This window comes from Corythoichthys intestinalis, chromosome 16, assembly GCF_030265065.1.
Source record: "Corythoichthys intestinalis isolate RoL2023-P3 chromosome 16, ASM3026506v1, whole genome shotgun sequence".
NCBI classification, from domain to species: domain Eukaryota; kingdom Metazoa; phylum Chordata; class Actinopteri; order Syngnathiformes; family Syngnathidae; genus Corythoichthys; species Corythoichthys intestinalis.
The window spans coordinates 16,049,815-16,063,753 of record NC_080410.1 but is presented as its reverse complement, the minus strand read 5'-3'; the positions used below and the strand labels follow the sequence as shown (position 1 = coordinate 16,063,753).

General features: G+C 39.0%; 1 protein-coding gene across 3 annotated transcripts in view; it reads right to left on the bottom strand.

The window, feature by feature from the left end:
• The window catches only part of LOC130931798 (RNA binding protein fox-1 homolog 2-like), a 76,701-nt gene that overhangs the window by 44,616 nt on the left and 18,146 nt on the right, over window positions 1-13,939 (bottom strand). For all 3 annotated transcript variants that reach the window (XM_057860868.1, XM_057860869.1, XM_057860871.1), the window contains exon 2: window positions 3,482-3,532. In XM_057860868.1, coding sequence (XP_057716851.1) covers window positions 3,482-3,532 — 51 coding nt within the window. The remainder of the gene's footprint in view (window positions 1-3,481; window positions 3,533-13,939) is intronic.

Below are 13,939 nucleotides of genomic sequence, written 5' to 3'. Positions count from 1 at the left end.
TCTTTGTTATGGTTCTTGAAAAAAATGAATGATGAAAAAATTAAAAAATAATTTTAAAAAATCTTATTTGTCCTGATATGAAACAAATTCGCCGCGGCACAACATGATGGGGTTGTCAGACTCGGACGCAGTCCACCGCCACCACAGCTTCAAAAAATCCTAGGGGAAACCCTGCTCTCCCCTAGAACAGTCAGTCATGGATCAGTGAAAGTGTTGTATATAAACTAGGGATGCACCCAAAGCAAAATTCTTGGCCTAAGCTGAAAATTGGAAACCAAAAGGCCGAATAATACACATGGAAACAATTCATGTTTTTTTTTTTTCAATTATTATTTTATTATTATTGTTATTTTTTTTATTTAATTTTTTTTTAGATCAGGTGGAAATAAAATATGGTCTCTTCTCACAAATGCGCAAACATCTTACAAAATGTCCTACGACCCCCGAGGCTCGAGAAATTTTGTTTGAAAGGTGCAGAATGAAACCCCTTGGGAGGATGCGTTCGCGGCGGCAGGCAGCATTTTGTGGCAAACTCTGAACGCGTCTTATAGCAGTGGTGCAGCCGTCGCCGTAACATTTTTTTTCGGTCGGCTTCATGGCCGACGAAACCTTGATAAATGTGCTTTCGTGGAAGTTTGGGACACTCGAAAAATGGGTGTCACGCCTCCAGTTGCTAAAATAAATGAGATCTCGATGTACATTGGTCTGGAACTGAAGTTCACAACATCAACAGCTAGTAAATCATCAAAGCTAGTAAAGCTCTTTACAAGGCTATTAGAATCTCTCATCTCCTTAAAATAGGATTCGCCGTTATCTTGTGCAACAAGTGGGATCGATCGAGAAGTTGCTCCCAGCCGGATTAAACGGCGACTGGCAGAGGGGGATTGAAAAAAATGTGACAAAAAGAGGAAGTGGTCGTGCCATAAAGTTATTGTACTAAACCACAGCAAACGCACATGTATGCATTTAAATACTACTTTATTTGTATACTGCTCGCTTGATAAAACTCCAAACTACTCACACACGGGCTCAAATGCGCACTACTCCATGTGACACAGGACGAGAGGCAACTTTGCTTCTCGCAGTGTTTTGATTGCCTCATCGCAAGAGGACTATGGTGCTTCACACTGTTCGGTAGTAAACTTTCGGTCTTTTAAACGAAAACGAAATTTTAGAAGGTTTTCGGCATGGAATTTTCGGTCACATCTCTAATATAAACTGCATTCAACTTTAATATATAACAATAATATTAAAAAAATGATTTTTCATTATTTTAGTATTCAATGAAGTTCGGGAAACAAAGTATCTTAATTCTGCATGGTAACCCCTGGATTACAACATATGCATTCTAAATAATAATTTGTGCACAATGTGTGTTGAATAAATGAGTAGTAAATCCTTTATAAAACAAGTGAAGTGTGAACATTCAGCTTACGACCAATTATCCCAAACCTCTTCTAGAAAGCAGTCACTTAACACACAAAGCTTTTACCTGTGATGACAAAAATGCATAATTTTTGTATATTAATTGAATGTCTCTTTCTTACTAGCAGACATGGGTGATATAAAGACAATTAGCTAGTTTTTTTTCACCATACTTGCTTAATAGTGGACCTTTAAACTTCAAGATTATGGCTAGGCATGTGCCGTTATGATATTCTGATGGTATGATAACCTTACACCAAAATATCCCTGTTTCACAGTACTGGAATTATAGCTCTAAATTGTGTTACTTTGAGATATGTGGGCTTAAAAAAACAAACAAACAAACAAAAACAAAAAAAACAGCCACAACATTATTGCCATCAGAACAAAAAAAACTGAATTATTTCCCATAAAACGCACGTGTGTATGACACTTATCATCTTTACATTATACACACATTCTCTTTCCCAACACAGACAGTTGCCAGAGAGAAAAAAAAAAACATCTTACCACCGCTAGACACACTTAAACATGCTGGAGTTAACTCTTGTAGCTGGTGGGAAACTTTCATGACAGCGTTTACTAACCTTTAATTTTGTATAAATGCGAAATCATATTGGAGTTATTGCCTCCTCGGCAGCCACCTTCCGCAAAAATGTTTTACATGTCGGTTGGCCCGCCTCCTCTAAGTCGCAGCGTTAGTCGCAACTTTTCTGTAGTCGAAGTATTCCCATACCAGCAATTTCGTTTAATTTGATAGGGGAAAAAAAGTTCAGGAATGTCACCTCCTCCAGCCATCAGCGAGGGATTTCTCTATACTTTTTTGGGACATAAAAAATAGCTAATACCTTATGGACGGTATGACGGAAAATGTACAATAAAAAACAGTACACCTTCCCTGAACTGTGTTTTCATGATAGGTGCCTAACAGCAGGGAAGTCATCTTAAATGCTTTGCTTCTGTTAGTTTTATATCTCCTAGTTCTTCCCATATACTGCCTTTTCTAATTCACGTAATTTACTTGAGAACACTACAGAAAAAAATCAAAAGACAAGTTGTTCAAATGGAAACAAAGAAAACGACATAAAATACTTAAAGCAGACTTTGTACTTGACAGTTAAATTCTTCTACGCGTGCTCTTTTGCCCTAGCCATGGAATCTAAGATAGCTGTATTCCAAGAAAGGAGATGCTAAGTGCAGAGAAGGATAATGAAGGGATGGGGAAAAAATACGCATATATGGGAGGATACATTTTCCATGATGGGCTGTGCAGACTAAGTCTCTGGGGGAGAAGCATCTCACAGAACAACACTTCCCTCCTGTGGCACCGCCAGAAAGCTACAACCCAAACACTGCAAAAAAAAAAGTGTGTGCTCTCAGGCATAAAGGTGGGGACACACAAGCTCTTTGTTATTAGCCCACCAAAATAGAAGTTGCAAATGCATACGCAGAGATTCATCCCCCGCTCAAGCACTGAGCTAGTCTGAGCTGCCGAAAGTGCACTGCTGCACAGGAGAAGATAGGAAAATTGTCAAAATGCCTTCCACAACGCAGCACATAAGGCTGTCATTATGGCGAGCCGAGCAATATTCATGGGAGAAACGCTTAAAATAAATTGGGGAGTGGAAAAGAAACAATATGAAACAGTATTGCATGTGGAGGGTGACGAGCCTACACTTTGAAATAGGAGCTCAATCGCAAGCTGGTTCTTTCATCCTTTCCTCCGAGAGGCTTTTTTATGAGCTACCAACGGATGACGCAGCCGGGAAATTAAAGAAAGCCTGGCGGAGTTAGAAAGTAAATCCTGCTATACAACTAAATGGATGGCCTTGCTCAGTTAAAAAAAAAAAAAAAACTATTAAAGGATTGAGGAACATATTACTACCTACACCTAACTTTAATAAAAATGCTCAACTACGGTAATTGATCTCAAGTAAGAAAAATTTACCATTTGGACAGTTGCATTTTAAAAAGTTATGCATTTTCTATGCAAATTATGTATGTATTTAAAAAGTGTCACTATAAACCTTTGTTTAAAAAAAATTACTACTCTTACCTGATTGTGAGGAGCGTATCCATGGAAACCAGGATTTAAGGGCTCATTGTTCTGAAAGAGACAAGAAGAGGAGAGAATTAAGTGGTATGTATGACGATGTATATGACGGATAACTTAACTCATCTGGGAAAGGGGAGATGTTTTTGGGGGTTTTTTCTGTATAGAGTGAGATTTTTGGATTAATGGTTCTCATTCAGTTTTCATTGGTGCAAAAATGTGTAAATACTTTAAAAGCAATTTTCCAACATTAACAGATGGTGGCCACGGTAAAAGTACACAATGTAGGAATGATGGCCAAAAATGGTACTGCAACTAGATCAAAAATATTGACTGGCACAAAATGCCCTCCACCTTCGGGTTGCCAGAATAAAACTTCACATTGGAGAACCTGCAGAAAAAGAACTTGAAGTGGCAAGCGACGAGTCCTATGCAGAAGGTATATCTTATTTTTAATTTTCATGCAAGATGTTTTCAATGTAATAATATTAATGTAGTAATGACGATTAAAAGATCTGTGATACAAGGTCCAAGTTAGTTTATGTCACCATGACCATAGTGAGGGAGGGCTACTTTTCTCAATGTATAAGCACACTGGCAAAGAAATATATACTGTAATTTGGTAATGCATTGACAGCATCCACAAAGACAATATAATTGCTCGATCCATTTTAATTTAAATTACTGACTAAATATATACACACACGTAAAGATTTTGTCTTTGCCCCGGTCAATTGATCCACATCCTAAATAATGTAGCACAACCACGGCAAATTAATGCATATCCTTGTTTTGCTTCTCTTGTTGTCTTGAATCCTTTGAGATTCATAACGATATTTTTTTCCTGAGAGGTAGACATAATTCAGACTGTCAAAGTTGGCGCAGCCTTAGTTCACATGACGTTCAGAGCTGTGGCAACCCGGTGAAAGACTGGAACCTGTTCTCTTGATTGGCGCCAATGATGAACACTGAAGCAAAACCGAAACAAATTTGCGACATGCAAATTGTCTTTTAAAATGGGAAAATCTCCGCTTAACCATTGAGAACCGTTTTAGAAGTATTTCCAAAAAAACATGTTTCTTTAATATCTATTGAAATATTATGGCCGTTTCATGAATAAATGAAGGCGCAAATCCTACATTGTGCACCTTTAACAAACTTAACAGCCAGGGGATTCACACATCAGTGTAACTCACAAAACGGAGGGAAACCTACCCCTCTCAACCAGTCAGAAACTACCCCAGAAACCGGTGCTGAGTTTTTTTTGTTTCGTAATTAATTTTAATTAGATTATTCCTGTCCCCTGTCCCCTCTTTCTCTATCATCATAGTGTTATTTTGTCCCGGTTAAAGCAACTATTGTTTGCTGCAGACTGCGGTGACGAGGAGGCAAAGGGGAACAAAAGAGGGGGGCAGTAGGGCAGGACTGGAACAATGGGTAAAAGTTAACCAAATGCTGATATTTTGACAGCAGACAGGGAGAAGACACGAGCACAGAACTGCCTGCTGGCGTGCCTTGCAGAGAAAACATGACCTCCTACTGAGACTCATGCCAAAACTCTCCTACAGGAGATGAAAAGAGGAAAAAAAACATGAGAATGTCGTTGAGGGGTCGAAAAAGATTGTTTTGCGCATGTAGCAGGATGAACAGAGGATGGTGCAGAAAATTAAGGTAAATATATGAGGTTCAAAGCTATAGCACTAAGGATCAAGAAAAAATGTTTCAGCATGTGCAACTCCACAGTAGCGAGAAAGACAGATTTGGATTTCTTATGAAAAGTCAAAAGAGTTAATCTCCTAACCTCTAGCTGCCTGGTGAAGGAATCCATTCCTGGTGACATTCATTCAAACAATCAAATACAAGTGAATGAAAAAGTGACAGCCCATTTGATCAAAATGAATAACGACTAGAATGCTGACTGAGGCAGGAAAGTTAATGGAGTTCAACTGTGGCTTGAAAGTATGCGTGCTAAGACCAAAAACAGATGTGATTCAGATGAATCGCAGATTGAGCCAGGGGTTAGTCAAGGTATCTGCAAAGAGACTGCTCAGACACCTACAGTACAGTATTGATACTGTGGCTAAAAGTTTGCACACACCTCATAACTAGGGTTGGGCATCGTTTGAAATGGAACTATTCCGGTTCCGATTCCGAACAATTCTCGATTTGGATTTTTTTTAAGAGGCAGGGTCAAAAAAATCTATAGTTTAAAAATGTATTAGTTTATATTAATGTCTTCAAATTTTTTTAAATTTATTAATATAAATTTAAAATGTATTATTATTTATATAAATTTTAAATTTATTATTAATTATTTTTAATACAATTAATATGAAATTAATTATATGAACTTCTCACAGGGTTATTTTTAACTTGTATATAAATATCAGTCTTGTAACTCAAATGTGATTAAGTTTCTGTCCACAGGAGTGCACTTTCACAAAGATGTTTATTTTTCAGAATCTCGTGGAAAAAACATTTACTTGTATTCTTTTGCCATACATTAACCTTAGCTGGAAGCTAAAACGAAGCATTAGTATAAATTCTTCTCTTGATTATAATTTGATCTAGATGAGGCAAAATAATGTTTCCTTATTTGTAAAACCGATTCTGTTGTGTTTACAGACACATGCAGTGTTTATGTTGTGACAATACCAGTTAGGCCAGTGAGTGGCGCTGTAGTAGTGTGTACGTATAAAGTGGAGACGAAGAAATGAGAGCGTCTGGCTAGGACGCTTTGTGATGTGATGCTATGTTTTCACTGCTACGAGTTCATGAAAAAAGTAATCGAATGCTTCATATGGCTGCTTCTTTCTAAATAAGCAACACAACAGATTCCAAAACAAAAATCCTTTTAAGGCTGTTGAAATTAACGGAGGAGTCTACTGCTTTAAGATGGTGGCTGTTTACTAACGCCAGCATCTAGTTCTCTTTATATGTTCTAATACCGCCCAGTCGGTCATTTTGCATCTAGTTCTATATACAGGTACATGATATCGACTATAGCCCGCCGTAATAATAATACGACTTATTCTCTTACTATTTTCCATCCATCCTTCCATCATCTACTGCTTAATCCGGGGTCGGATTGCGGGAAAAGCAGAAGACAGACAAAATGTATTGTTTTACTTACCTGGTTCTGACGGTGCAGCCTGTCAACTACGTAGCACTCAGCTAGTTTTGCACATGGCACTCATGCATAATTGGTCGTGCAGCCACCTTTGCATGATATACTGTAGTTGTGTTGCAAATGTTGCACTGAGGTGACTGGTCTTTTTTTTTTTTTTTTGTAAAGTTAAACCAAACTTTTGAGTGCCGCCACACCGTGTCCATGGTTGAAATCAAGTTGCAATGCCCAAACACGCGCTTCTTGTGGCTTCTTTGTGGTTTTTGGCAGCATTTTTTTCCTACTCGACGGTTAGGGCATCGAAACACAGAATCGAAATCTAAAAATTCGAACTTTTCCCGGAGAACCAGACTGTTAGAACCGGGTCTCATCGATGCTGAATGCTCGATGTCCAACCCCACTCGCAACTGCCAGTTTTTGTAACATTAAACAAAGAAAAATATTGAAACTTTTGTTACAGCAATAATCAGGCATGAAAATGGGTCAGGGGTTAAAAAGGTGAGAAGGGTGTGGAGGAAATATGTTCCAGCACACTGTACACCCCAACAAAATATTGAGCTCTGTCGACCCACGCTGTGTTTCAGCAGGGCCATGCAGAGACCGGTGGAGGGGCTGGTGCTCGTAGATCAAAAGGAGCACATGAACAAGTATTTAATACACCTTAAAACAACATAACTTCAATTTTAACCAGCTTTAGATAATAATTGGCTGCGACTGTGACATACTTTAATTGGGAGGGGGCAACAGTGAATAGAAATCAAAACTGTCATCAACACTTTCTGGCTGTGACTCAGTCAGTCTGCCTCTTTTCTTCCTTCAACCTCTGCATCAAAACTTCCTTCCTCAACTTGTTCATCTGAGAACAAACCACATCAGATGGTCACTGAGCCACCAACAGCACAGTTTTCTTAAAACTATTATTTCATTATTATCCATACTTAACAACTCTAGCACCTAATGATTAATAAAGCAATGACATAAAAATCTTACAGAAAAATAACATTGTAATTGTGTTTGTAATTGTATTTAATACCCGACTATCCTTGCAAACTTGTTCTTACCAGGTCTGCTATTCAACCAGCTGATGAGGTATCCACTGCCTTTAGCAGCCTCATCTAACTCCTTTTTTTATCCCTCAATCTCCCTTCCCTACGACGCATGTCTATGTAATGAAATATAAATATTTAAAAAAACAAAAAAACAGACTCGCCGGTGGCTTTTAGTTTTAAAGCTTTCTTAATTTCTTTCTCAATAACGATGGAGGTAGATTTGTGTTTTTATTATTCAATCAAAAAACAAAGTTACTTCTATCAAAAACAAAGTTGCTTCAATCAAAATACAGTGGTACCTCTACATACGAAGTTAATCCGTTCCAGGAGCTTGTTTGTAAGTCGAAATGGTCGTATGTCGAGCAGGATTTTCCCATAGGAATACATTATAATTCCATTAATTCGTTCCACAGCCCAAAAACCTGCACTAAATCCTTAAAAAATACTGCTGGTACTATTACAAATGGCAATTACATATAGCAAAACAAATAAATAATAAATAAAAATCGGATTAATAATATAATAATAATAATACTAATTCCTGTAATAGTGTAACGAAACGGGTTCTAATAAGGCGGACGTTTTTTTCTGTACCTGAAGGCACCGCGGCGCTGACGTGACAAAGAGGGAGGGGAGCGGGTGAAAGTTTACTTTCGCTTTCAATGCTTTCTTGAGAACATCGTCAATTGCGGGAGACAGCAGGCGTTTTGTGTTGAATAAGTTGTGAAAGAAATGATGAAAACCTGGCGAAGCTGGCGATTTCTCTGGAGATGTTACCACAATAAGAATTGTCAGCTTAATTTATAAAGACTGGCGAACGATGGTCGGAGGAGGACCGTGGAGATGTATTGTTGAGCCATTTCACGGATGCCCACCCTACGCTCATATTTTTCTGTCATTTGCATCTTCATTTAGAAGGTAAGCGTCAACTTTTTCCTTGTTTCACCACCTGTACCAACCTTTTCTGAAACCTGTGTTGATTTGTCACACAAGAAAATCCGCCGTGCATTCGTCTGCGGTGCTGCCGTTGTCGTCGTATTTCGAGCATGTCGTCGGATGTAGAAACAAATGGCGAGTCAAATTTTACGTCGGATGTCGAAAAGTTTGTGTGTCGAAGCGATCGTATGTAGAGGTACCACTGTACAGTATATACTTTTAATCCCCAAAAAGTCACTTCAATTTAAAAAATTGTTTTTGATTGCAAAAATAAATTTGAGACAAAAAAAGCATTTGAAAACTATTTTTCTTAAATGAAACAAATTTTTCCATTGAAGTAATGTTTTGCGTTTGGGCCACATTTTGGCTAGGACATTTGTGTCTTTATTATTCAATCAAATAAGTTGCTTCAAACAAAAAAATATATATAAAAAGAAAAACTTTGCACATGTGTCAATCATCGTTTACCAAAGCCTGAGAGGGTTTGAGTAGACTCACTATGAAGCATTTAATAAAGCCAAGCATTACCTTACTACTTTATTCTTGTTTAAAAATAATTCGGTGGGGCAGTAACATGTTTAAAACTTATCATAATTCTTACATTTTGAAGTGCTTGAAAACCATTTATAAATGATACTTTGGTGAAAAAAGTGAAAAAACGTCATATATGTATCTTTTTTCCAATGTAAAATCTGAATAAATGCATTGAACACGCACCAAAAAAGTGGGGGTGGCGCTACTTCGCGGTTTTCACTTATTGTGGCGGGTTCTGGTCCCCATTAACCGCGAAAAACGAGGGATCCCTGTATTTCTGAAAAGCTTTAAGAAGCAGGACTCATTCCCACCACTCGTCGGGCCGGTGTTGTGCCGACACCGGCCGTCAGCTCAAATCCAAGCCGAAAATCACGCGTCTCCGGCGGACGACGGGAGCGATGTGAGGCGCCACCTCCATCCGAGAGCATGCCGCTTAATTTGACTCAACAGTGTGCTTCTTCGTCTATATTACCGCTAAATACACAAGCTTGACGCCAATTTAACGGGAGCTTTTTTTTTTTTTCATGGGAGATTTGGCTAGCTCTGGCAGTGTTCAACGCAAGCTGCAACGAATGGCAGTAACTTTTTTATATCGCAAAATGTGAAAACGATTGAAACCATTACTCGCCAAATTCAATCTGCTGGCAAATACAGGCAAGTGTGTATGCTGCGCTCTGGTCTGCCCCGGTGTGGATAAGGCCTGCTTTTTGTTTTCGCAGCTTTGCAATGCCACCCAAAGGCTCTCCGAGTGCTCCATGTACAGTAAGGAGTGCGCACTTTTGGAATAATGGAACGCAGCTTGGGCCGATGATTGGTTCTCGTCAGCAAAGCATCTAGAAGGATTTGCTGACTGTGTTCTTAAGTGCTCAGTTTACATACAAAGTTAATCACATGATGATAATAATAATAATAATTAAATAAAACCTCCCGACCCCCCCCCCCAAAAAATAATTTCTCCTCGGATCTACGCAAGTCACGTAGGTCGCCCTTTTTGACTTCAAAACGGCGAATTTCGCCGAAAGGTGAGAGATTTTCATGCCTGAATAATGTGACCTGTAGTATAACTAAAGAGAATGGTTTAATAGGGTAAACATTGATAACTATGCACACCTGTGAAACCACATTACTGCAGACATTTTTACTTTTACAGTGGTACCTCGACATACGATCACGTCAACACACGATCTTTTCGACATCCGAGGTAAAATTTGACTTGGCATTTGTTTCTATATCCAACGACATGCTCAAAATACGACATGACAGCACCGCAGTCGGACGTACGGCGGATTTTCTTGTGAGAGAAATCAACACAGGTTTCAAAAAAGTTGGTACAGGCAGTGAAACAAGGACAAAGGTGATGCTTACTTATTATTGAAATGAAGATGCAAATGACAGATAGAAAAGCGTGGGGTGTGCGTCCGTGAACTGGCTCAACAATACAGTCGTAGAATGGCTACCATCTCCACGGTCCTCCTACAACTTCCGTTCGCCAGTCTGTATTAGTTAAGGTGACAATTATTTTGTGGTAACATCGCCAAAGAAATCGCCAGCTTCGACAGGTTTTTATCATTTATTTCAGAACTTGTCCAATACAACATGCCTACTGTCCGCCACAGTTGACGGTGTTTTCAACAAAACACTGAAAGTGAAAGTAAACTCCCAACCGCACCGCTCCCTCTCTCTGTCACATCAGTGACATGGTGCGGTCAGGTACAGCACGCAAAACACGTCCGCCACATTAGAACCCGATTCGTTACATTATTACAGGAATTATTATTATCATTTTATTATTCTGTTTTTTTTTTTTTTTTAATAATTTATTTGTTTTACTATGTGCAATTCCCATTTGTAATAGTACCAGCAGTATTTATTAGGATTTTGTGTAGGTTTTTGGGCTGTGGAACGAATTAATGGAATTATAAAGTATTCTTATGGGAAAATCCTGCTTGACATACGACCATTTCGACTCACAAACAAGGTCCTGGAATGATTTAACTTCGTTTGTAGAGGTACCACTGTACTTACTACTTTTTTTTGTTTCAATAAATTTGCAGAAAAAAAAAAAATTTTTCAATGTGTTCTTGTTTGTGGATTTTTGAAGAAAAATTTAATAAATTTGGCAATGGAGCTGCAACGTAATAAAACATTACATCATTTCAATTCAACACGTTCAAAATACACTATATAGTAATGTCAACACCACATAACATTTGCTTTAGAGGAAAAACATAACGGCTGAGTAATTTGCGGAAAATAACCTATTTTTCTTAATATGACTGATTTAATACTTGATTTTTTTGTTTAAATGCAGATTTTTTTTTCACTTATACAGCCATTTTGTTTTTAAACTTGAAATGAACAAGATCAAATGTTAGATATTTTTGTCAAAGTCCCATGAGACAGAAAACGCAGCGAAGCGCAACAGTGTGCGGCAGACTTAACACAGTGGTGACTCTTCTCACTGACTGCTTTACATGGCTTCAATCCCAATGACCAGTCAAATCATAGCCTTTTCAAAGGTTAGCAAACTGTGCTTTACTATACATACAGTATATAAATTGTTAAGTCAAACCACATCTGCTCATGATTTCTGACTTCAAGTTTGAAAAATTGTGGAGAAAAAGAAATTAAGAAAAAATGGTGACACCTGGCTGTTATAAGAAACCTAGGGAGGCAAGTTTATGACAAGGGTACAGCAAAACTGGAACAGAAAAAATGTATTTCTAAAACTGCTCCCATAAAGTTGGAAGATTTGTTTTTAATGTCTTGGTAAGATGAAGAATTAAGATTCAGTATCCATGCCAACTACTGCCTGCAGTGTGTCCCAGAGGTTTACTGAGTGAAAGGCAGGTATAAGATAAGAGTGGGCAAAAAGATTTTATATGTGAGACCCGTCCTCCATGAAACAGCCTTTTCTTTGTCTTCGCTCTCTTTACTTCCTGTTTCATCTGGAACCAATTTCCCCCTTCACGCTTTGTCCCCAGGGGGAACAATCTCCTTGGTGCAACATATTAGAGGGGAATGGGCAGGCTCATATTGGACAATACAGTGACTCTGTAAAAACAGCTGGTGGTTAAAGACAGGCATTTTGTGCATTGCTAACATTACTAGGTCTAGCTGAACCAGACTTCGAACACCATGAGCTTTAGAGTACATATTTACACTATATACAGTACTTTACATTTCATTGAAATGCCTAAAGCATGAATCATACGAATAGAAAATAACTTGCCTGGCACTGCCAGACTGTTCTCCCTGTTTTTCCAAACACAGAGTATAGTCTGGGACCCAGCCCATTAACGGCCTCTCGAGCGAGTACAAAATCAATCGACAAATCAGATTCGTTTATTTGCGTGACGTATTCTTAACGAGCAACGGCACTCTTCCGCGTCGGAAGTCGTCTCCACAACAACACAGATGGCCAACGGGAGAGCCGAGAATATGTTCCAATCCACGGTAAAATCAGTTTTAAATGACCAAAAACACATTGACAACAGTCTGTTTCGCGCTAGCCATGTTGAATAAACTCCGCTCTCCTCGTATGTTTACTTCCGCGCGCAAGTCCCTCGTCCCGCCAGTCGCTGATTGGTCCACTCTGCTGTCTGTTTGCTGTGGCTTGCTCCGCCCCGGAAATTTTATCCGCTTAATGGTGGCCAGACTCAATAGCTGGAACAGCGGTGAGTCTGGAGTATCAGGCTAGAAAACAATAGCTCCAGAAGTGCCTGAGATAATACAATACTGATACAAGTATAACTCCATTTACGATTACCATTTAACCAATCAGAGGATGGAGAGAATACTAGTGAAGGAGACAGCAGGCAGAGAGAGAGGTGTGGCTGCATCTGAGTCGAAATAACCCTGTTTTAAAATATTTTCATATAAGCCGGATTTAAAAAAATAAAAAATAAAAAAGGCCGATACAGAGACTTTTCGGTAGAGTCTGAACCTGATGTAACACAATCACAAGCCCCAGTACTAATAGATCATATTGCTGCATGATAACCACAAGCTCACCTTTTTTACAGGCATAAAAGTGGGTCAGGGGTTAAAAAGGTGAGAAGGGTGTGGAGGAAATATGTTCCGGGGCACTGTACAACCCAAAAAAATATTGAGCTCTGTTGACCCACACTGTGTTCCAGCAGGGCCGTGCAGAGACCGATGGAGGGGCAGGTGTTCATACTGTACATCAAAAGGGGCACATGAACAAGTGTATAATACCTTACAACAACATAACTTTAATTTTTAACCAGTTTAAGATTATAAGTGGCTGTGACTGTGACATACTTTAATTGGGAGGGGGCAACAGTGAATAGAAATCAACACTGTCATCAACACTTTCTGGCTGTGACTCAGTCAGTCTGCCTCTTTTCTTCCTTCAACCTCTACATCAGTGAAAAAACATGTCTTATATGTATCCTTTTTCCAATGCTAAATCTGAATAAATACATTGAACACGCACAAAAAAAAAATTGGGGGGTGCGCTACTTTGCAGTTTTCACTTATCGCGGCTGGTTCTGGTCCCCATTTACCGCAAAAAACGAGGGATCACTGTATTTTTTAAAAGCTATAAGAAACAATCATTCCCACCACTCGTCAGGCCGGGGTCAGCTCAAGTCCCAGCCTGAAATAATGCGCCTCAGGCGGATGACGGGATCGATGCGAGGCGCCCCCCCCCCCCCCCTCCATCCAAGAGCATGCCACTTAATTTTACTCAACAGTGTGTTTCTTCATTTATAATACCGTTAAATACACAATCTTGACGCTAACTTAACGGGATTATTATTTGGTTTATTCGACTAGCCCTGGCAGTGCTCA